The sequence below is a fragment of the Lepidothrix coronata genome, unplaced genomic scaffold (assembly GCF_001604755.1).
Source record: "Lepidothrix coronata isolate B3197 unplaced genomic scaffold, Lepidothrix_coronata-1.0 Scaffold141, whole genome shotgun sequence".
NCBI classification, from domain to species: Eukaryota; Metazoa; Chordata; class Aves; order Passeriformes; family Pipridae; genus Lepidothrix; species Lepidothrix coronata.
The window spans coordinates 1,722,444-1,745,109 of NW_016690321.1; the positions used below are offsets into that span (position 1 = coordinate 1,722,444).

Genomic DNA, 22,666 nt, shown 5'->3' on the forward strand with positions numbered 1-22,666 from the left:
GAACCTGTTGGAGCAAGTCCAGAGGAGGGTCACCAAGTTGATCAGAGATATGGCACACCTCTCCTATGAGGAAAATTGGGAGAGTTGGGATTGTTCAGCCTGGAAACGAGAAGGCTTCTGGGTGACCTAGCTGTGGCCTTCCAGTACCTGAAAGGACAGATGGGGCAAGACTATTTACAAGAGCATGTAGTGACAGGACAAGAGGGAACAGGTTTAAATTGAAAGAGAGTAGGTTTAGATTACATATTAGGAAAAAATTCTTTACTGTGAGGGTGGTGAGGCACTGGTACAGGTTGCCCAGGGACATTGTGGATGCCCCATCCCTGGAGGTGTTCAAAGCCAGGTTGGATGGGGCTTGAACAACCTGCTCTAGTGGGAGGTGTCCCTGCCCACAGCACGGGGCGTGGAACCAGGTGATCTTCCAGGTCCCCTTCCAACCAAAACCATTCTATGATTCTATGAAAAAAGGTCCCTTGCTCTTTCAAGAGGCATCATCATCTCTTTTTTTTTTTTCATCTCTTTCCCCCCTTCCTGTCCTGACTTTCTCCAGGGCTTGCAGAGCCTAGACCAGGGAACACAGCACCAACATCCTACGAGGACAGCCCCTTTCCTGACACATGGGGCCTGCACACATCACCTCAGTCTACAGCTTGTCACCTCCAGCCACAGCCAAAAACTCAAACTGCCCCTTTGTGTTCTGGCAGATTCTTTGCCCATTGTGAGCTCCCACTTCAAAATGTGCCTTCAAAGTCAGGCACACGCAGCCCCAGCAGCCACCCTGGTCATTCTCCTCAGTGTGCCTGTGACCTTTCTGCTGTTTCCCAGGGTTTAGTATTACAATTCTGGGGGAAATTTTCTTGCACACCAGGAAAGCAGAGTTGTGATGCTGCAGGGTGGTCTGCTTTAAAAAGTGAAGGCCCTTTTAGTCTTCTGCTTCCCTCTGCCAGGACCTTCCCCAGAGGACCACAAGGTGAAACTGCTGTCGGCAGCTGGGGGATACTCCAGGATCAGTCTGCGTCCTCCTGCTTTATGCTGCTGATGGGAACAGGAAGTCCTGTGTCTCCAAACTCTGCATCTGAGGGGTCGATGGTTTCTTCTTTCACCTGCACGGCAATGACTAGCAAGAGACAGAAAGAGAGAGGCAGAAATAAGTAAATAAAATCAACCTCCAAACCAGCTCTATTCATGCCCCAGATTTCCAGCTCACTTCTTGAGGGTCCCTCACCACAGGCAGCCCTGTCATGCCAGTGAAAATTGATCCATGGTCACAGCACCAATCAGGATGGGATTAAACCCTGGCAGCATTCAGCTGCTGGCTCCCAAGAACATCTTTTCCTAAGGGACAAAAAGCTGGTGTGGTCCATTCTCTACCCGCCTGGGTTCACCCAGGGGAAATTTAACTTCAGTGAACCAGAGGGACCTTCATGAGGTTCCATTCCCATGTGCACAAGGCACCTCACCCACCCTCCTCCCCACTAGGGTTAGCAGGTGACCCATCCACTCTTCTGGTCACCACAGCACAATGGGCTGTGTTCACATGCTGCAACAGCCCTTAGGGGGACTGGGATATGACAGTCAGCTCTGCCATATTCACCTTGTCTCTCCTCCCTAACTGACCTCACACAACCAGACTGCTTGGTAAGGCACCCAGGCCCTCAGCAGGCATCAGCAGTATCAGGATATCGAGCTGTACTCGTGCCACCAAACCTCCTCTGGAAGCAAGAAGTTTTTCTTTTCCCACAGAAAGCCAGCAAACCCTTCCTTCCACTCTCTCTGTCTCTGGAGGAGTAAGGAAGGACATTTCACACACTGCTTTCCCTGCCTGGGGGCACCCATGACTTAACGGCCAAGAGGCGGCACAGGCCTCAGGAGGGTTGGTGGCATGCAGGGTGTACATAGGAGAACTGGATGTGGCTGCTGGGTAGAGTCACTCACTCCCTTACTCTCATCAGGTGCTGGCTCTGGCAAAGCCTGGCTGGCAGCTTTTGCTTCTCGTTTTGTATTCGAGGTGGAAGGCTTCTTGACAGTCTGCTTGACACTGCGGGCTTTGGCAGGCAACTTTTTTCCTTAATAAAGAGATAACAGAGTATGGGGAAAAGTGTGTTTCCTTTCCCCTGTAAAATCAGCAACCCTGCTCCACTGAGAAACCACAGGCCAGGGACCAGCACATCTGAACAGAAAGCTACACGGTCATTAGCTGCCAACTGGTTACATGACAGAAATAGCCTACTGGAGAAAAATTCTATCGTCATCATCTCAAAATATGCTCCTTCGTGTTCTCCTTCATTAAAGGCAAGGCACTTCAGCGTGTGCTTAAATTCCAAGGAGCAAGTCTTGTTGGAATCAGTGTGGAGTCAGCTTTGCTTACCTGTCTGGCTCTAGTCCTAGGCAATGAGCTTTTTGGCTGCAAGGCACGGACACTGTAACCGTAATGTTCTCATTTTTAGCTGACCTTTTTATTTAGGTTCCATGTCTTTATATTCTTTAGACTTCCTTTCCTCTCCACCCCCCCGGAAGGAATTTCTTGTCTGTCTACATGATTTGCCACACCTACTGCAACAATGACAACAACAACGACAAGATGAAACAATAAAATGGTTCAGCCCCGTTACTGGCCTCTTCAGCCATCTTAAGGTCTTCTTTCCCTCAGCACAAAGCAGGTAGGGTTGCTCTTCAGCTACCCTGCAGCTGCAGCAAACATCTCCCTCCGACCATGGACACAGTAGGGAAAGCAGCACAACCTCACACCTGGAAGCAAGTGCCAGTCAACAGAGAACAGACTGCAAAACAGATCCTTCCCACACACAGCTCTCTGCTCTTTAGGTAACAGGGCAGGTAAGAAAGATGAAGCTGTGCTGGCAAACCCACAGCTGACTGAGGGCATCCACAGCAAGACAAGGCCTCTCTCTCCTGCTCTGATGGGACATGGACAGGGTTCCTCTAACTGGGCCCAGCCTGCGAGCGAGCGGGAGGGCACTAATCAAACATCACTCACTCTTCTTTCCATAGGGTTTCTTCTTCTTCTTGGGCACCTCCTTGGCCTTCACTGGAGTTGTGGGCTCTGTCATGGAGACGAGAGGGAAACGAAAGCCAAGTCCCATAACCAGTAGGTAACTGGGATGAAGTGACAAAAGCGAGAAACAAGATATACCCGTCCCCCCAAGCCAAAGCCCTCTTCCCAAGACAACCAGCTGAGGAGAAAGCAAGGCTCTAGCACAGGTGCTGTCTGTGCTTCCAGGTAAGGGCCCAGGGCGGCAGGCTGGGGCAGCACAGGGGAGAGAGGCCCAGTACAGACTTGGTAGGGGCAGTAAAGAAACAAGATTCGTAGTTTGGGACAAGAAGGAAAACATCTGCAAAGGTGAGGCAGTGGCCTCCCTGTGACAAGGGAAGGAATAAACTCTCGAGATGATGTTCTTACCTTTTACAGACAGAGTCAGAAAGTTGATGAGAAAAGGGAGCATGGGCCAAGCTCCCCCCACTACCTGGCTAAGGGTTCATATAGATACACTTAGTAAAAGGGAGCTGTGCAGGGATAGGACCACCTGGAACTCTATCCAACTTCATCAGGAGCAATTAATTCTCTGTTGGTGTGCAGGTGGGGGAACAGAGGGAAAACAGAGCCAACCTCAAATCTCAGGCTGTTTTCTCCCCACCAGACTCCTCCCTCTGCCAGCAGCTAGAATGTGGCAGCAGAGGAAGATTTATGGTAGCCAGTGCAGATCAAGGAGGCCATATGCTCCTCCCTACTAGGCTCAAAAAACAAAAGAGCCACTCACAGAACATGAGGAAATAAACCTTTGTCTCTAGTGTTGAAAACCACAGTAAAATCTTCACTCACCTGGAACAACAGGTGGTTGAAGCTGGTAGCCTGTCAGCTCACACCACCCCACAGGATAAATGTCTGGAGACTCGCAGTCCACCCACTGGTCATACTCATTGTCCCAGCCATCGAAATGGATGCTAAGGAGACGCTGGACCACACGCTTCACTGTGGCCACGCAGATGAGCCGGGGCTCCATCAGGTCCACTGCCTCTACCTTCATGCCTGCCTTGAAGCCATGGTTTGGACAGTCCTGGATGCATAAAAAGTGAAAAAAGAAAACCCAAGGCCATTTTACCCAGTTCAAACCTGTATCTGTCCACCAACACCATAGAAAAGGCTAGCCTCCAGCCTAAAGCAAGCAGGCAGAGAACAAGCCCACAGATCCAAAACCAGATCCAAGGCCAGCTATGTCCTTAGTCGATCTCAGTGTAGCCTTTAGAAGCAAGATCCTGACCTGGAGGGAGCAGCAGGCAGCAGTTAAAGGACACCTTATGATCAAACCCATTACCTGACATACCCTTGGGAAATCAGAGAGACCAGCACAGGCCCAGGTGCTTCAGCAGTTTTGCTGGTGTAAAGCAGCCCCCATCCTCCACCCGATCCAGCCCCACATCCACAGGCAATAAGCCATGCAGAGCCCACCAAGAGGCTGGAGCTCACAGGAACACTAGAAAATCACAAGTCACACTCAGAGGGACCAAGATATCATTCCACCCACAGAGGCAGGACACTGATGTCCCAGGCAGCAAAACAAGGCCTTTACTTGGAGTGCACATACTCCCAGGCCTTGAGCTCTCCTTAGAAGTGCTGACTGGCAGCAAATTGCAGCCCAGTAGAGACATCGGGTATTGTCTATCCGGACTTCAGGATGGCTTTTGACACTGTCTGCATATGATCCTCATACAGAAGTGATTGAAGTATACAGGCTGGGTGAGGAGACAGATAGATTGAAAGATAGATTGAAAACTGGCTGAGTGGCTGGGCCCAGAGGATGGTTATTAGCAGCACGAAGTCTACTTGGAGGCCAGTAATTAGCAGTGTACCCCAGGCATCAATACTGGATCCAATCCTATTCAATGTCTTCATTAATTATCTAGATGACATGACAGTATCATGTCAAACCAAGCAAACTTACTTTTGATAGAAAACTGGGAGACCAAATACACTAGAGAGTTGTGCTGCCATCCAGAGGAACCTTGACAGCTGGAGAAATGGTGAAGTCCTGCACTTGTGGAGAAAGAACCCTAGGCACCAGCACATACTCAGGGCAGACTGACTGGAGAGCAGTTCAGCAGAAAAGGGCCTGGGAAACCCAGTGGACACCAAATTCAATATGAGCCAGCAATGTGTCTTTGGGACAAAGAAGGCTAATAGTAACCTGGGCTGTATTATGAGGAATGTTCCCAGCAGATCAGTGGAAGTGATCCTTCCCCTCTGCTCAGCACTGACAAGGCCACACCTGGAATGCTGGCTCTAGCTCTGGCTTCCCCAGAACAAGAGAGACATGGACATACTGGAGTCCAGCAAAGGGCCAGGAAGATGATGAAGGAACTGGAACACTTTTTGTATGAGGAAAAGCTGAGAGTTGTGAGTATTCAGCCTGGCGAAGAGAAGGCTCAGGGGGATCTTATTAATGTGTATAAATGCCTGAAGTGAGGGTGCAAAGATGGAACCAGACTCCTCTCAGTGGTGCCCAGTGCCAGGACTAGAGTCAATGGGCACAAACTGAAGCACAGGAGGTTCCCTCTGAACATCAGGAGACATCTTTTACTATGAGGGCAGCTGAGCACTGGCAGAGAGGTTGTGGAGTCTCCATCCATGGAGATATTCAAAAGTCATCTAGACATGGTCCCAGCCAACCTACTACAGGTAACTCTGCTATAGCAGGGGTGTTGGACAACAAGAACCTTCCACCTAAGTGATTCTGTGACAGCTGGAGCTCTTGTGCTCCTCCTTGCTGAATCCAAGCATCCCTACACATCTCTTCTTCTTGGCAGCACTCACTGTGTTGAAGAGCCGTGATGGAGCAGGTCTTGATTTAGTCTCTTCCAGGTAAATTTCCCAGTTGAAGGTCTTTGCATCTTGCCCTGCAGCAGGAAGAAATGCTAAGAGGTAAAAAGGCAGTCACTGGGTCGACCAGTTGGGGGAAAAGGCAGAATAGGCAGGAAGGAAGCTCAGCACCTGTTTTTGCAAAGCAGTTTCATGAACCAGCACGTACAGTCTGATCTTGGACATAAACCTAGCGCACAGATTCCATGGAGTCCAGCACCCCTCCCCCGTGGGCAAATACAGAAAAGTGCAAGCTGCAGCTCTGAACATCTGTCAGCCATAGATCCAGACCACAGAGAAAGCTGAGGAGCAGCAGCAGGTAGGAAGAAATACGTTCAAAACACACCACTAAGACCAATCTTTCTCCCACCAGCAGGAACAAAGGAAGACAGAACAACACTGCACAGAAGTGCTGCAATACAGAAATTCAGAGTAGGCCTTTTTGTGTATGGCTAGGTGAGGCAGCAAAACCATTCCTAGGGTGACTGCCTCTTATGAGTTTGCAGAAACACTGGTCTCAGATTTATTCATAGAAAGAATAGAGATGACTCCTGACACTGAAGGACTGACTCATGCAGCAATGGCTCTACTTATCCCTTGTGCTTTATACCTTCCATTCTGTTCAGTTTGGGGATTGTACACCTCTCCTACTGAATGGCCAGGAGCTAACCAAGACTTGGCATATGGGCAGAGCTCAAGCGGCCTGGCTCTCTGACCTAGCCTTATCTCTCTGAAAAAGAAGCAGATTGGGACCTTGTGGTTTTGATTCATCTGAACCTGACCCTCTCAGAAAAGCACTGCCCAGCAGGTTCTGCATGCAGACTTGTACCACAGGGCAGAGTCCAAATCTCACCTTTTGGAGGGGTCAGGTCGATGTTGTTCCTCTTACAGAAGTTGACGGGGAAGATGGCGTGTGAGGAGGCGTGATAGCAGAACCAGTCGGAGCCATCAGCAGACGTGGCTCCATCAATGCCGATCATGAGATACCCATCCAGGAGGACCTGAGATGGGAGGGAAGGGCACAAGTATAGAGCTTTGCTTGCTCTAAAGCTTCTCCTCTCAAAGGATTCCCCCAAGAATCCCCACAGATCAATCACAATTGTCACCAGATAGTAAAATGCAATATTATATGCTCCAGGGCATGCAGTAGCCTCTCCTGATAGGTTAGTCAACACAAGCTAATCCCCAAAGCAGCAATTTCTGCAGGACTGGGACCAACAGTAATAGCAACAGTATAGTGAAAGAACTATATGAAAAGTCATAAATGGTCAAGAGCTCTGTTCTCCCTCAGAAACACTTCACTGGCAGCCCAGAAACCCTCTATATCAGCCAGATCATGAATTTGTTACTGGGCAGAAGGGAAGGGCACCACCCTTGGATTTGCCACTTCCTACAGCAACGAGACTTGTCCCACCCTGTAAACCACTGGTAATTGGTGCCTACCAAATGTAGCAGGCATGCCTGCCCCATCCTCTTCCATTTCCAAGCAATGGCTGAAGGGAACATTTTACAGACAAAGAACTCTTCTACCGTCCTCCAGCCAAACTCCAAGTCTCAAAGTCCTGTGCTTGGATTCTATGAGGGCAAACAGCTTTAGAAAGCAGGAAAAGCCCAAGTTGATGCTACACCTTAGGACATACAACGCACCTCACTAAGGAAACCTGGGCAAGCAATTTACTTCCCCCACACTAGCACAACAGTAGAGCTTACTACCACCTCATCAAGAGAGACTGAAGGAAACATGTCCATCCATCCTCAGCTTCCTACACCAGTGAATGCTGCCCATACAGAAACTCATAATTCCTCACACAGAGGTCACCTCACAACTCTTGCCTTCTCCTTTCCACAGAGGCCTCTCGTTACACACTCTCAGAATCGGAGAACAAATCTTTCTTACTGCATGCCCAAGGGTGGAAAACAGGTGGCTGCCAGTCACACACACTGGACAGCTGGCTTGCAGACAAAGCACGCTCATCTTCATGCTGTCCACTAAGGCACGTGTGGACAACTGCTGGTCTTAATCAGTTTCTCAGACCTCTGAGGTAACACCCCAGTTCCCTCCACACACCAGCTGTCTACCTCTCTCAACAGCTCTCTCCTCTCCCTCATGCAAAATCCTGTCCAGTCTTATTCATTTGAAAAGACCTGAGAAGCTCGACCACCTCAGGTAAACACAGCAGACCCCCTGCTTAACACGCACTGAACTTACCTTGCAAACAGTGGCCACACAAATGTTGCCCAGATTCAGGGGGTCAATAGCTTCCAGTTTCATGCCTTCCTCAAACCATCCACCTTCAGAATAGACAGCTCGTACCTAAGGAAGACTCTGGTGTACCATGTGCTGCCAGGCATGGGACAGTCCCATCCTGACACCAAGTGCAGCAAGTGCAAATAGAATTAGAACCTCTTCACTTGGCTCAACTCAGGTTGGGAAGGGAAAGAAGAAATATTACAAGAAATACAAAGCAACACAAACCAACATTGTGTTTGTGTCAGCAACCTCCTGCCAAGGCTCTGGTCAGTCAGAGAGCCAGGCCCAGCACTCAGCTGCTGCTCCACAGCAAAGCAAGCCCTCTCCTCATCTCAGGCCCTACCAGCATGATCCAGCTCTTTGTCGAAACTGGTCTCTCTCATGCACTCATCTTCCCTCTCCAACTCAAAACTTCAAGCAACTACTTGCCCTTCAATCGAGTCCCTCAATCTGTTGTTGTCTTTTAGTTCTTCCAACTTTCTATTTTGGCCTGCCCCTGCCCAACCACAGCCTTGATACCCCAAACACCTTACTGCCCTTAGCTGTAAGTGACAAATGAACCACCCTCAACAACCCACACGGCAGCATGTACACCGAAGGAAGGAAGTGCTGTAAACCCACAGGGAAAGGCAGACTTGTCCTACCTTCTTAAACAGATAGGGGACGGCATCACAGTAAATCTTCCGGAAGGTAGGATGGTTTGCCATATCATTGCGCTTTTCTTCTGTGAGGAATGGAAGAAACAAAGGTAAAAAACCTGCAGCAACTGCAGAAAAAAAACCTACTGGTTATTAATTTCCTGGAGAGAGCTTAGTTGCTATTAACGCCCTCGACAGGAGACCATGTAATAGAAAGAACAATTCAGTTCCTCTACACCTTCTCATAAAACAGGCTGTGATGCAGGACTTGCTCAAAAGCAAATGGCTCAGCTTCCTGAGCACCACTGATAACATATGCAGCTGTAATCACCAGGGAGAGGTAGCAAGGAAGAGACACAACCAAAAAGGATCAGTAGAGCCCAAGCCTTACTTTTTTCTGCCAGTCTAAGCTGATCAACAATTCCTCTTGGCAAAGTCCAGAAAAACACAACCTGATGGCATCCAGTGCTATGGAAGCCAGCATGAATTTCCTCAAAAAGACAATAAACATCTGTGATGTTTATAAGTCTGCATTCTCATACTGAGGGGATAGACTACCTGCTTCAGGTGAGAAACCCTACAATCCCCTGTCTTGACCTGTGGTAGCAGATCACGGGGCTTTTTTTATCTATCCAGGGGAAAAGCAGCAGACCCAAAACTAAGCAGACTTTATCTGTCAGGTCCTGAGGCAACTGTCTGACTCCCAGAATGCCCAGCCTGGTGTCAACAGCAGGGTCTGGACAGTTCACAGCATATCAGAAGATGCTTTGCAGTGGCCCAATCCTTACCTGTCTTCTTTATGTCATGGCCCACTCTCCGTGACCAGCCCACGGGATGGATGAGGGGACTCCACATGTGGCACCAGAAGTCATCGTCGCTGTCACCGTCCTCATAGAGGAGTCTCAGTCTGCCCCCAATCACTGTGTCCACCACTGCCATGCGTGTCTGGGACACATGGTTCTTATCCACCACCTCGACTCGCATGCCCTGCCGGAACGGGTACTTCATGCTCTCTGCCATCTGGCAACAGCCGACAGAGGAGGTGAGGTCAATCACACTTGGTGTTTTCCTTCTCCAAACACTTCAGAAAACAGCTTTCCCCACAGACACGCTGGCCAAACCCTGGCACTGCCCAAAGCTGACTGGGAAGGGATGCATGGGAGAGGGTTGATTAGGGGGACAGGGAGCTGCCAGTCCCAGACCTGACAGCATGGCTGGGCACATATTCCCTAAGTCTCCCTTGTCATGTGGCCTCATAAGAGCTACCCCTGTCCCAGCCCAGCAGCTACGCCCAGCCAGCACCTTGTGTGAACGTTCCTAGTGTGAACTGCTGTTCAACAGGAACTGTGTGAGGAATTGTGTGCCTTTTTCAGTCACAAAAGAGACCACAAAGCTTTCAGACCTGGAAGCAGCTAGAGGTGTAGCTTCCCAAAGGGCAACAGAATTTTCAGTTCACTTTAAGAGAGGTCAGGTTCTTATTTTTCCCTTTTTACTCTGATCAGAGGTTGAGCTATATGATGATCTACTTGCCAACTCCACATCCAAAGCTAGAGTTACTCTGCAGACTGACCCAAAGGCACAGGCGTAGGGAAAGAGTCACTGGCTGCCTTCTAACTGATTTTTTTGAGACCTTCAGTTTGCTGATACAGCCTAGTCCTACTCCTCCTCAAATGCCCAAAGGTGTTTAGAGAACATCTGACATTTTGGAACTGTGATCCCGAATGCTGTGCAGCAACTAGGAACCACAAAACAGACTCAGACACCCAAACCAGCCTACACCTGAATCCAGAACTTTTAAGCTAAGGACTTCCCCTTCCACCTCCTGTTCATTAAGTGGGAGTGGAGATGTCGAGGGGAGAAAGGTACTGTCCATGTTTGTTTCCCTCTACCACTTCCACTCCAGCTACAAGCTGTGGCCCAGGAACAAGCAGCTACAAACACCCTCTTAACTTGCATGGGAAACACCAACTGCATCAAGGTCTCCAACTCAGTGTCATCACTTACCCTGCACACAGAAAAACCCATCACCTGCCTTCCTGCCTGCTGTCTCTGGGACCATCTTCCTTATCTGTCATTTCCAAAGCTGTCAGCCACAAAAAAGCCTCTTCTCACTGACAAGGTCTAATCTCAGTGCAGGCTACATGAAAACAACCATAAGAGCTAAAAAAGCTGCTAAGGTTACAACACTTCGAAGGAGCCTGTGCCTCTCTCACTCCCTCCAGGCTTCTGTTTACCAACACTGAAGGCAAAGGTTTTTGACTCTCAGAGCTATTCTCTGGCGCTGAAACAGGGTGGGGAAAGGCCAGGTTGCATCTGCACCAGCCTCTCCTTTCAGCAAAATGCCAAACCTCACCCCCAGTATTTCCCAGCAGACTACGTGACAACAGCTTTTAAAGCCCACCTGTGACCCAAAGGAAAAACTGTTGTGCTGACAGGGCACGAAGGCTGTGCCATTACCCACAGCATCATGACAGATACCTTAGGAGCGTGGGGAACCACTCACTGCCCCTGCCCTGCCCAGGTGTCAAGGCACACAGAAGTTGCACAGATCAGAACAGAAGAGACACGATGAGCACACATTTCTTGGCTTCAGCTTCATTTCCCCACGCAAAATGACAGTCTCCCATGTTTACCTTAATGTGAAAATCCACTGGGATGGTCCTAGCTCCCACCAGTTTTTTCATGAGGTAACTTCTCCAGTCAGTGTACTTGGCATGGATAGCTACATACACACAGGGAAAAAGCACATTTTTATGACTGAAATAATTACAGCACCACCCTACACTTTTCCATCTCTCCAAGAACCTATTTGCATTAAAAGGCCTTATTCACATTCAGATTCTGTACTCTCATTCTGCCAGCTTGCCCCCACAACAGGTTGCAAGGGATTGCCATTACAGAATGGACTGGGCCAGACACTCAACACCACTGATCTAGATGAGGAAGTGGTAGAAGAACAAAAACACGTGAGCCATACAAAGCAAATTCAGCTTGCCTGAATTCTGCTAAACTGGCACCCCTCTCTAAACTGCTAGCTGAGCAAAGACTGGAGCCACTGCGCTTCTCAGAGACACTGTCCAGGATGTAAGACCAAAATGTTCCCCCAAGGTTAAGTCCAGCCACCATGTGGAGTAGAAGGAGGAACAGCCACCTGCATTAGTCTCCACAGTCTGACATCAGCTCTGCATCCAGCATCCCCAGGGTTGACCACAGGGGGGTGCAGAGGGAGCAGTCCAAGCAACCTCCAGCTTCCCAAAGAACACATTGTTGCTTGTAACTCAAAGCACAAATGCAGCTGTGGTCCTACATACAGTGGGAGCACCTGTCCTCCTGTGCTAGGCGTACACCAAGGCTCCTCCATGCCCAGGAACATCCTGATCCCTCTTGCCCCACACTCACTTTGTGGTGGTACCAGGATTTTGCTGTTGATGGCACACCAGCCAATAGGGTGAATATCCACTGTGCCCAAATTGCACCAGAAGTCATGGCCAGCATCATTTTCAAAGCCCTCATATCGCAGAAGGGCCCGGTATCCTGCCAGGACAGAGCAGACAAACAGACAAAGGCATTAGAGGTCAAGAATTTGGCACCGCAGGCTTAGTACCTACGGTATGGCCTTCAGAGCTCTGCATAGATTATCAGAGCTTCTCCAGACATTCTGGAGGCAGAACTGTTCCTGCAAATTGCCCAGCAACCAAAAGAGGAACCACATGCTGGTTTCCTCTCACTCCTGCACCCTGGTATTTCCTGTCCCAAAATCTCTCAGCAGTTGTGTATCTCCAAAGAGGCGCTGTTTTGCTTGACCAGCTACACTCAGCTCTCTAAAGCTTCCCTCAGAGGTTAGCCATCCCCAGCTGTCAGGAATTACATCAGAGACGTACCTACGACCTGGATGACAGATGCAATCCAGTACACACGGCTGGGGAGCACAGCATCACTGTTCAGCACTTCCACTTTCATACCTTTCACCACATCATCCCACTGATCGAAGAGCGGCACCTGAAAGATTGAGGCAGCCACATTGGGAGAGATGTGGACAATGAGAGCAGGGCTCAGGCCCTCCTTCTAGCTTTCAGAGACATGTCTTAGGCAGCTACACTTTCACCCTAGGTACAGGCTTACATCTACCAACACCTTGAAATGCAATTGAATTGTCCCAAACATCTCACAGGGATGTTCACTGAGGATCCCAAAAGGCAGAACATCATCTAGCAGTGCTTAACTATTTCACTGCCAGCTGTCCTATTATCCCAAAGAAGCTGCTGCCATTTCTCTATGGCATATATATATTGGCACATATATATATTGATGCCTTAAGCCCCTAACGGTTTTTATTTTTCTAATACTTGTAAGTTTTATAAGTAGTGGAAGTAGACTCTAAAAGCAGCATCCCTCACTCCCTCCCTTGTCCCTTTCCCTGTAGCACCCTTGTTTACACATTCCTTAACCCTCTTACCCCATTCTATGCTCCCTATATCACTCCTACCCCCGAATACAGCAGAAATGTTTAGTCTTTTGTCAAGGCAAGGCCCAGATTATTTGGCAGAACAGCATATCAGGGCCTAAACCACAGAATACGGTCAAGAATTAGGTAACTATGTACCCTTTGTGCTCTGAAGATGGTGAAGATGATGAAGTAAAAGCCCCCAGACCCATTTCTCAGGGGGTGGACCCAGGGCAGTCCAGAGCAAAGGCCACAGGGTGGACACATCTGGGATTGGATGGATGGTATTATAAAATGTAACATCTCAGGCACGGCCAGTGCAAGCGTCTTGTAACATCTTTGCCTTGGCATAATAAACTCTTTCTTATCTCACCCCTAATTAACTGCTCCGGAGATTTTTTTCAGCACCTAACTCCCACGGCAACATATATATACATATGGCACATACATATTGGAGTTTGTAGCCAGGTGGGTACCAGTCTCTTCTCCGAGGCGACTAGCAGTAGGACAAGAGGGCACAGCCTTAAGCTGCACCAGGGGAGGTTTAGGTTAAACATTAGAAAGAAGTTCTTTACAGAGAGTGATTGGATATTGGAATGGGCTGCCCAGGGAGGTGGTGGAGTCACCACTCCCAGAGGTGTTTAAGAAAAGACTGGATGTGGCACTGAGTGCCATGGTCTAGTAGACAAGGTGCTGTTGGGTCAAAGGACTCATGTCTCCAAAGTCACTGGACTCGATGATGTCAGAGGTCTTTTCCAACCTAGTTGATTCTGTGATATAAATACCTAATAATCAATAAAACTGCTGTGCCTGCCTGACCTATCCTTGAAAAAAAAGAAAACGTCAGTATTATCACAGACCACAACTCAAAAGGAACATAACAAGTGAGTGTTACTAGAATCAGACGTGCTGGAGGGGCAGCTACGGCCAGGCTCACATAAGCTGTATTCCTGCCTGCACACCACCATGGGCTCTGCTGACCCATACAGACTGGAAAGGTAACTAGGAGCTTCCCACTATTGTCCCCAGTCAAAATTAATTCTATCCCCAGTCAGCACTGGGCCATCACTACCAGCACTGTTTCTATCAGTTTCCTGTTTCCTCCCCCAAAACTCCTGGTCCCTTTGTGAGACTCTCATTCTTAGCTGTGAGAAGCCTAAGCTTCTTTCTTTGCATCACCTGGGGCTCAATAACCACCCACTGGACCTCTCCTCACCACCTGTCCCAGGAGCACAGGGGAGGTCCATGCACACGACATGCCTCACATGCACTGTGATGCACAGCAAAGCAGAACTCACATGTTTGAAGCAACTGACAGGAGCTGCCTTGTAGCCGTGCTCCTGAAGGTACTTTCCCCAGTCAAAGCCCAGGACGAGTGCTACAAGCAGACACGAGAGCAGAAAATCAGAAGAGATCACAGAAAAGGCACAGAGTGCTCAGTTACTTCTGGAATACAGCTTGCAGCCTCCGGGCAGTAGGACACTCTGCCCCAGCACTCTGCATTCCAGTGCATTTTCCCTGGTGGGAAACTAGATCCTATGACTGCAAGGTGACCAGCCCCTGAAAGAGGTAAAATATATTATTAATCAATCTTTACTGTCACTTGCTTTTGGGGAAGGGGGAGCAGGAGGGGCAATAAAAGAGTCCAAGTCCAGCCCAGGGCTCAAGCACTCCAGGGACAGTGCATCCTTTCAGTGCTAAACCACTTTGCAGCTTTGCCTCTCAGCAGCAACACTGCAGGGTCATATCAGCAGCACTTGCTTCCCCAGAGGGTGCTGGGAAAATCAGAGTAAAGCACTGAGATATTAATCCTACAGTCACTCCTGATCCAAGGCTACAGCTCTGCTCCATCAATCCCTGCTTCTGCCATGCCCTGGGGCTCACCTTTTCCCTCACACAGTAACCTGCTGCTCCTTCAGCTGCAGTGACTGTTTATTGCTCAAGCTGATCAGTGAGTGACTCAGGGGAAATGTAACTCCCACAAGCAGTGGGGCAGCAAATGGCTGAGAGCAGCGGGACACCTTTAAGTCACCTTTGCCAGTAGAAGTCAGCACCTCATGGGACTGGGACTACAGAGCTTACACTTCAGGTCAAGTCATATGAGGAGTGAGGATGAGGCTACAGTAATGGATGGGCAGGAACCCACCAGGGCTCCATTAGCACTGGCAGGAAGAGGAAAAGAGGCATGCCCTGTGTCCTGGCAGCCTGTGGCAGAGCAAGCCACACTGTACAAGGCAGCACACCAGAGGGGAGGAGGAGGAGGACTGCAGAGCTTACAGCCCTCAGGGTGTCCCCTATTTCTGTGGTCCTAGCAGCTGCACCTCCTCACACCTCACCTACACTCACCATCCTGACCTGTCAGTGTCCCATCTGCCAGCTGTCCCGTGCCCTGCGAATGGAGGAAGGCCCCAATCTTGGCCGACCAGGATGCCTTGTGCAGAACTTTAGCTTTCTTCGTTGGTGGTTTCCCCTACAAAAGAAACAACATTAGGAACATTAGTTACACAGGAGAGGAAGTCATCCCTTGGAAGCAACTGGCCAGCTGGGCACGCATCTCTTCCCTGGGCCAATTTTCAAGTTACTACAATATTTACTAATGCTCACAGGAACAAGAAGAAACAGCATGTAAAAGACCAATGTGTCCTTCCTCAGCTTTTAGGGAGCACCACCGTTCAGCTGGCATGTGTTCTCTGGGGACTTCAGGCAGGAAGAACAAGGGTATGTCAGTCCGATCTTTAATTAGAGAGCAACCACCCATCCCTGCACCCAGGCACATCCTGTTCCATCCCCAGGAATGATCAGACAATCATGGAATGGTTCCAGCTGGAAGGGGACCCTGAAGATCATCTAGTTCCAACCCCTTTTCCGTGGGCAGGGACACCTTCAACTAGACCAGGGTGCTCAGGGCCCCATCCAATCTGGCTGTGAACACCCCCAGGGATGGGGCATCTACAGTGTCCCTGGGAACCTGTTCCAGTGCCTCATCACCCTCACAGTAAAGAATTTTTTTCCTAATATGTAATCTAAACCTACTCTCTTTCAATTTGAACCCATTCCCTCTTGTCCTGTCACTACATGCTCTTGTAAACAGTCTTGCCTCATCTTTCCTTTAAGCTCCTTTCAGGTAGCGGAAGGCCGCAATTAGGTCACCTCTTTTCCAGGCTGAATAATCCCAACTCTCTCCCAATTTTTCTCATAGGAGAGGTGCTCCATCCCTCTGATCAACTTGGTGGCCCTCCTCCGGACTTGTCAACTCTGTTCCACTCCCTTGTCCCCAAGGGCAGTCTCCCAGGAGATCCCACTTCCACCTTCCTGAAGAGTTGGAAGTCTGCCTCCCTAAAGTTAAGGAGCCTGACTTTACCTGACCTATATTCCTCAAGACTGCAAACTCCACCAGTGCATGATCACTGCAATCCAGGTTGCTTCCGATCTTGACATCCCCAATTTGCTCACTTACATTAATGACCATCAAATCTAGTATTGCATTCCCTCTGGTAGGGCTGTCTATCACCTGGCTTAAGAAGTTATCCTCCATGCATTCCAGGAGTCTCTTGGGTTGCCTACAGCTTGCTGTGCTACTTTTCCAGCAGATGTTGAGTTGGTTGAAGTCCCCCAGCAGGACAAGAGCCTGCAAGCAAGATGGAGCCTGCAAGCAGGATGGAAGGGTTTTAACTCACCTGCAGTCTGGCCAGGATGCTGGCCTTCTTGGAATTTGAGGAGTAGCTTCTGGAGCAGGAGACGCTGCAGAAACGTTTGGTTTTGGAGAAGAAAGCTTCCCTGGTGCCCACAATCCCACACATCTCACACACAGCTGAGAGAAGGAAGGTACAAAAACATGAGCATTTGGCAGGGTCAGTGCACTACAAGGACAGAGCTGAGACAGGGTAACCCTCATTACACACAGCAGCTCCCCCATATAGCCCAAAAAATGCAGTCTGAATCCAAAGCTGCTCCCAAAGCATCCCCAAGGTGCAGTCATACACCCTTCAGTGTCCCCAGTCCTTGCTCCTTCCATCCTGCACATGTTTTAGGTAGAAGAAGCAGTACCTGGCTCGGAGCCACTGTCTTCCATGAACCGGCCTGTGGGCGGCTGGTGCACAGGAGAGGTCGAAAGCTCTCCAGCTTCCCGGTCTGCCACCTCATCATCACTAGACTCCTCCAGACAGGAGCTGCTGTCACTGCCCATGCTGCTGTTGTAGCACGTGAGGCTGTCATAACCCCCAAAGATGTCCAATTCATCATCCTCCTCATTGTCATCGCCCTCCTCCTCCACCCGCTCCAAAGACGAAGTTTTGTGACGGAAGGCAGACACCAACTGCAAAAAGAGCCACTCAGAAATTACATTGGACACCCCACCGCACAATAAACCTGCCTTTGCTGCCGAGGGAGGGGGGCCTTCTGCACCAGGGAGAGGCCTCAGGGAGAGCAATGAGTCCATGTAACAACCCCAAAAGGCAGGAGTCTGAATCCCTAGTAGGAAAGCTATTACCCCCAAAACAGGTCCATATACTGGTATTCCACAGGCTGCATTCTGTTTGCCAAGAGGAAAGTGCCACAGAGCTGCAGCTATATCAAAAACAGCTTGAGGAACACGAAAAAAGTACAGGGAACTACACTGCCATGCTGATGAACGACAGATCAGACCGTGTCCTTCCAGAAAACATTTCTCCCAACACAGTTGCACAGCACAGCAGTGCAGGCACCATCAACAATAAAGTCCTACAGATTTCCAGAACAGAGCACAAAGCTGCTCTGGCCACAACAGCTCACAAGACCAGCACAGCCTGGAAGTCAGCAGGGTAAACTCGGCTCTGGAGACAGTTCATGTCCTTTGGAAACTGCACGGTCCACAGCAGGCCTTGGTTCAGAAACGGCATCACCAGGATGGCAGAACATTTGCTGTAAGTTTTTGCCAACAACCAGATGCTTCCACAGCTAAATACCTTCACTAGCTCTTTGTACTTACTGTTACAGCAGCAGAGCTGCAAGGCAGAGACTGAAGAAAGAGCACAGAAAACCAGTGACTGTGTCTCAGAACAGGAGAATCTGGAACCAGGCTCCAAATAAGCAAAAAAGCAGCTGGGAAAAGGTGTTAGCAACTCAGGGAGGAGCAGCAAGAAGTCAGCACCAGCACAGGGAGTGATGGAACAGAAAGGCAGACTCCCACAGCTACATGAGGCACCAGGATACAATTGTTCATCCAAGCGAGCAACAAGAAGAGATCAGCAGCAAGCCCACCACCTTCAAGTGCTACATTCTCTCTGATCCCTGGCTCCCGGTTATCATTAGAGACACACGGACGGGAAGACCAGACTTCACTCACTGCTGACTCCCCACATCCTCCCTGGCCTTCACACAAAACAGATCCAAGGTTCCCCGGCTGTTCCATGAACAGAATTGCTCTCCTGAGGATCCACGTACTCAGATAGCATTCCTGACGTCTGAAAGGCACGAACTCCTCACCCCCCCCCCATTTTTATCGTCTTCGTTACTCTTCCACCACACGCGAATGAATCTTCTGGACACTTTACGAGCCCTCAGGGTTTCCAAGCAAGGGCAGCACTACCCGGAGCCTCCTCAGGGAGGCCAGGGGGACGCAGGGGCCCGTCCCGCCGGAGTTAGACCGACCCACCGCCACCTCCAGCACCAGCACCAGCCGAGGCCGAGCCGAGCCGAGCCGAGCCGAGCGGAGCCGAGCCCAGCCCAGCCCGTCCTGTCCCGTCCCGTCCCGTCCCGTCCCGTCCCGTCCCGTCCCGTCCCGTCCCGTCCCGCCGCTCACCTCGCCCCGGTCCCGCTCCATGGCTCCCGGTACGCATTAATCCGCCTCATACGCGCCGAGCGGGTACCCCTCGGCGGCGCGTCTGATTGGCGGCAGCCGCGGAAAGGACAGCAAATCACCAGAGAGCTTATTCCCGCCGCGCTGCCCGCGGGGCACGACGGGAGCTGTAGTTCCTCTCCCGCGGCCACGGCCCCCCCCGGCTGGGTAACAAAGGGTCCTCACTTCCTCTACTACTCTTTTTAGCCACCTCCATCTCCAGTATTTGGGGAAATCTGGCATATTAGGATCTGTTGCCACGAATTCAGGGATAGGCCATTCCCTATTGTTCTATGGACTCACTGTTTTAAGAAACAAACCAGAGACCTTATTTAAGCACTTTTGACATGAAATTTTAACTATTATATGATTTGACTGACATTCTTGGCAAGAATTCATCTCTCTCACTATGCTTTCTTGTTTTCCCTCAAATAGTCCTCAACTGTTCTTGTATATTTACCTTCTGTCAGCAGCTGGTGGGGCTGGTTTTGTGTTATCTTCTGTCTCCCCGGCTCTGGCGCTTCCTGTAAGTCTGGGTCGGTGCTCTCGGCCCCAGAATCATGGCATGGTTTGAGTTGAAAGGGACCTTAAAAGTCACCTAGTGCCGACCCCCCTGCTGTGGGCAGGGACACCTTCCACTAGATCAGGTTGCTCAGAGCCCTGTCTCCAGCCCCGCCTTGAGCACTTCCAGGGGTGGAGAGACCACAGCTTCTCTGGGCAACCTGTGCCAGTGCCTCACCAACCTCACAGCAAAGAATTTCTTCCTGATATATAATCTAAACCTGCCCTCTTTCAGTTTAAAACCATTGCCCCTTGTCCTGTCACCATCTGCCCATATAAAAAGTCCCTCTCCCCACTTTTTATAAGCCCTTTTCAGGTACTGGAAGGCTGAATTGAGATCTCCCTGACGCCTGCACTTCCCCAGGCTGATCAACCCCAGCTCTCTCAGCTTTTCAAGAAGCTCATGTAACAACATTATAAATGATAAAACACCCCAACAACACCCCAAACTTCAGCCCCACAGATGGATGTGATGACCATTCACCATCAGTGTGGGGGTCTGAACACAGTGTTCCTGAAAGTGAAAACAGATGAAATAGGAAAATATGAAATATGAAAAATGAAACCATGAAAAATGAAAATACGAAAGCATAGCCAAGAAGCAAGTGTCTCAGTGTATGTCTCTGGCATTGATTCTCTTTTACTCAAAAGGTAAGTCCCCTGGAGTCAGTTCTATTTCCCTTTTATTTTGTTATCACTGTTATTGTGCTGACATTGTAAAAAGAATAAAGAAAAAATAAAGGCTGTACTGAACATTCCTATTCTGTACAGACTTTGTAGTGAGTAGCTGAGCAAATAACATGTGAAGCACATGTTCCTCTCTCTTGCCTACTGTACAGCCTTAGCTGCAGGTGAGGGTAAAGCAGCATGGCAAATGTTCATTCCCAAAGCTTACCTTACAGATACACATGGATTGCTCTTCCAGACAATCCAAAGGCTCTAACACGAGGCTAGCCCATCAGTCTGAGTGCAAAGGAGCATCATTGTCAGTGTGAAACATGTTGAGCATCCAGGGCAATGACTGGGGTCACAGCCTGGTTACAGAGGGACAGGGAGCTGGCAAAGCCAGCATGCAACTTGACCAGCAAATTTCCATAGAGTCCCATGTCCTCCAGGTTCAGGTTTTCCAAACCATCTTCCAGCACTGTTACACAGAAAATGGCTTTTAAAGTATTTAAATAATGTAGTTAATAATGAAATCAATTATAAAGGCTGTTATTCCTTTACAAATACTGCTAGACACTGCACTGCATGGGCAGACCAGAAAGCCGTTTCCAGAAAAGACACAGATACAAAATTAAAAGTTCGTTAAGTCTTCCTACTGCAATAATCTTTCATGGGACACATTATGAGGTATAGCTGCTGTGCACCCCTGCTCCTTTCCCAGAGCTGAACAAGCAGTGCTGCTCCCTTAGGTCACAGACAGGCTGGTTCAAGACTTCTTGAAGGCTTGGGAAAAAATGAGTTCTGTGTTGACACAGAACAGATTTAAAGGCAGTCCCCATCTTTGGGCTGTTCATTTGTCATTACAGTTCTAAATAAGCCTTTTCAGTAAATAATAGTATTTAAATAAATTCATTTTAATGTGAATCGAATTCAGTTAGATTCAGGATACTTATTCTCTTAAATAATAAAAACTCTGTTATGTAACATGAATCATAATATCTTTGCAAAGAGAGTTCCTTTCTTTAGGGAGAGAAGAGCAACAACAATCTCAAGAAACTAAATCCCAAAACTTCGATTAGACTTCACTTTTCCTGTCTCCTTCCCCATTACTGCTCTGGACTCGGTCCCTGTTTTGATGCCATCTGCAACAAAAATTTTAGAAAGATCAGTATGAAAAGGCTGCTGTCAGGTGAAACCACAGAAGGAGTCCAAGATGCAATGGGAGAGAAAGACTCCTCCCTTTTCCGGGCAGCACAAGCTCTGCACTTTCAGCCAGAGGAGCGGGGTTGGCAAAGAGCTTTCTTCTGGCAACGCCACTGTCACTGCCTACCAATTCCTGCCATTGCCCTGGGGACTGCTGGGGCATAGAGAGAAGCAAAACACCCACTAACAGATCTTGTGGTGTGCATCCCACACAGCTCTGTGCTCCCAAGATACACCAGAGCCTGTCACCACCCAGCACACCTGGGGAAAACAACCCGAGCCACGCCAACTTCACCAGGAGCTGGGAAGGGCTTCAAAGATGGCTGTGGGAGATGGTGCCAACAGTAATTTCTCCACCCTCCCTAAATCCACCACACTCCTTACAACAGGCAGAGTAGACTGGAGCCCTAGCTGTTTGCTCATAGGCTATCCACAGCACCAGTCACAGAACAGGCTTCCCTTCCAAACATCCAGCGCGCAGGATCCCTGCTGGGGAGTTGTAAACAACCCTGTTCTACGGGAATGCAAGCGAGGCACCTCCTTACAACATTTCTAAACAAAATGCCAGATCGCAGTTGGGCAGGCAAATGCCAGTGCACACACCACGCCTGCAAGGCTGACGGAGCAGCTCGGCGCCTTTCCAGCCATGATGCAAGCACAGAGGCTGCTGCAGCGCCTGTGGATGGAGCCTCTTGTGCGCTCTCACTTTTACGGGCTGGGCTAGGCTCTATCTCAGGCCGGGATCTATGGCACGTGATCTGCCTTGACAAGCTAAGGTAGGAAACGACTCCTTGTGCAAGCTGACAGGGTGGTGGTGTACGAAGGCAGCTGAAAGGCATTATAAAACCAAACATTCCCCAGCCAGGGCACCCCATGGCTGCTCTTCAAAGAAAAGCTCATTTTTCGGGTAGGAAGCCTCGTCACACACTTAGGCAGAACTGGTCATTAGGAGGAGACTCTTCTGACTGCTGCTGTCTTTCAATACAGGACCTGCTCCAGACTGTGCAGAGAGGCTGGGCTGGAGTCCTTGAGTTTGGCTGGAACTGGGAGCAGCGTGATCAAGCACACGGTGTGTGTAAAAAGACCATCTTGGAAACAGGAGGTGGAATTTCTTGCAGAGAAACTGCATATCAATCATTGGAGAAGGCTCTGGAAAATGAAACAGAAGGTGGAATGGCTGTCAGTGCCACATCATGTAACTCAGCCTTGTGGTGCT

At 49.5% G+C, this 22,666-nt stretch overlaps 1 protein-coding gene across 4 annotated transcripts; it reads right to left on the reverse strand.

Moving 5' to 3' along the window:
* Positions 1-693: 693 nt before the first annotated feature.
* L3MBTL2 (L3MBTL2 polycomb repressive complex 1 subunit) lies at positions 694-19,076 on the reverse strand. Of its 4 annotated transcripts, none has more exons than XM_017827706.1 (17): positions 18,985-19,076; positions 17,253-17,520; positions 16,883-17,016; positions 15,561-15,675; positions 14,504-14,583; positions 12,643-12,760; positions 12,161-12,295; positions 11,395-11,483; positions 9,550-9,781; positions 8,768-8,847; positions 8,082-8,186; positions 6,726-6,873; positions 5,828-5,910; positions 3,839-4,073; positions 2,996-3,061; positions 1,944-2,066; positions 694-1,117 (listed from the first exon to the last, which is right to left on the reverse strand). In XM_017827706.1, the coding sequence occupies exons 1-17, from the start codon at positions 19,003-19,005 to the stop codon at positions 1,008-1,010; spliced, it is 2,142 nt and encodes a 713-aa protein (XP_017683195.1). In that variant the 5' UTR covers positions 19,006-19,076; the 3' UTR covers positions 694-1,007. The 4 variants fall into 4 exon arrangements, with proteins under 4 accessions (XP_017683195.1, XP_017683194.1, XP_017683196.1 ...); XM_017827705.1 differs by having other exon boundaries at positions 15,552-15,675; XM_017827708.1 differs by having other exon boundaries at positions 995-1,117; positions 1,936-2,066; positions 15,552-15,675.
* Between the last annotated feature and the right edge of the window lie 3,590 nt (positions 19,077-22,666).

Bases quoted from the DNA above. Each gene is read 5' to 3' on its own strand.
- L3MBTL2 (XM_017827705.1), bottom strand. From the start codon at position 19,005: ATGGAGCGGGACCGGGGCGAG. The intron at 14,584-15,551 runs GTGAGTGTAGGT...GTCTGCTTGTAG, and splicing joins GACACTGACAGGTCAGGATG to CACTCGTCCTGGGCTTTGAC. The intron at 1,118-1,943 runs GTAAGGGAGTGA...GTCTCTTGCTAG, and splicing joins AGAGCCAGCACCTGATGAGA to TCATTGCCGTGCAGGTGAAA.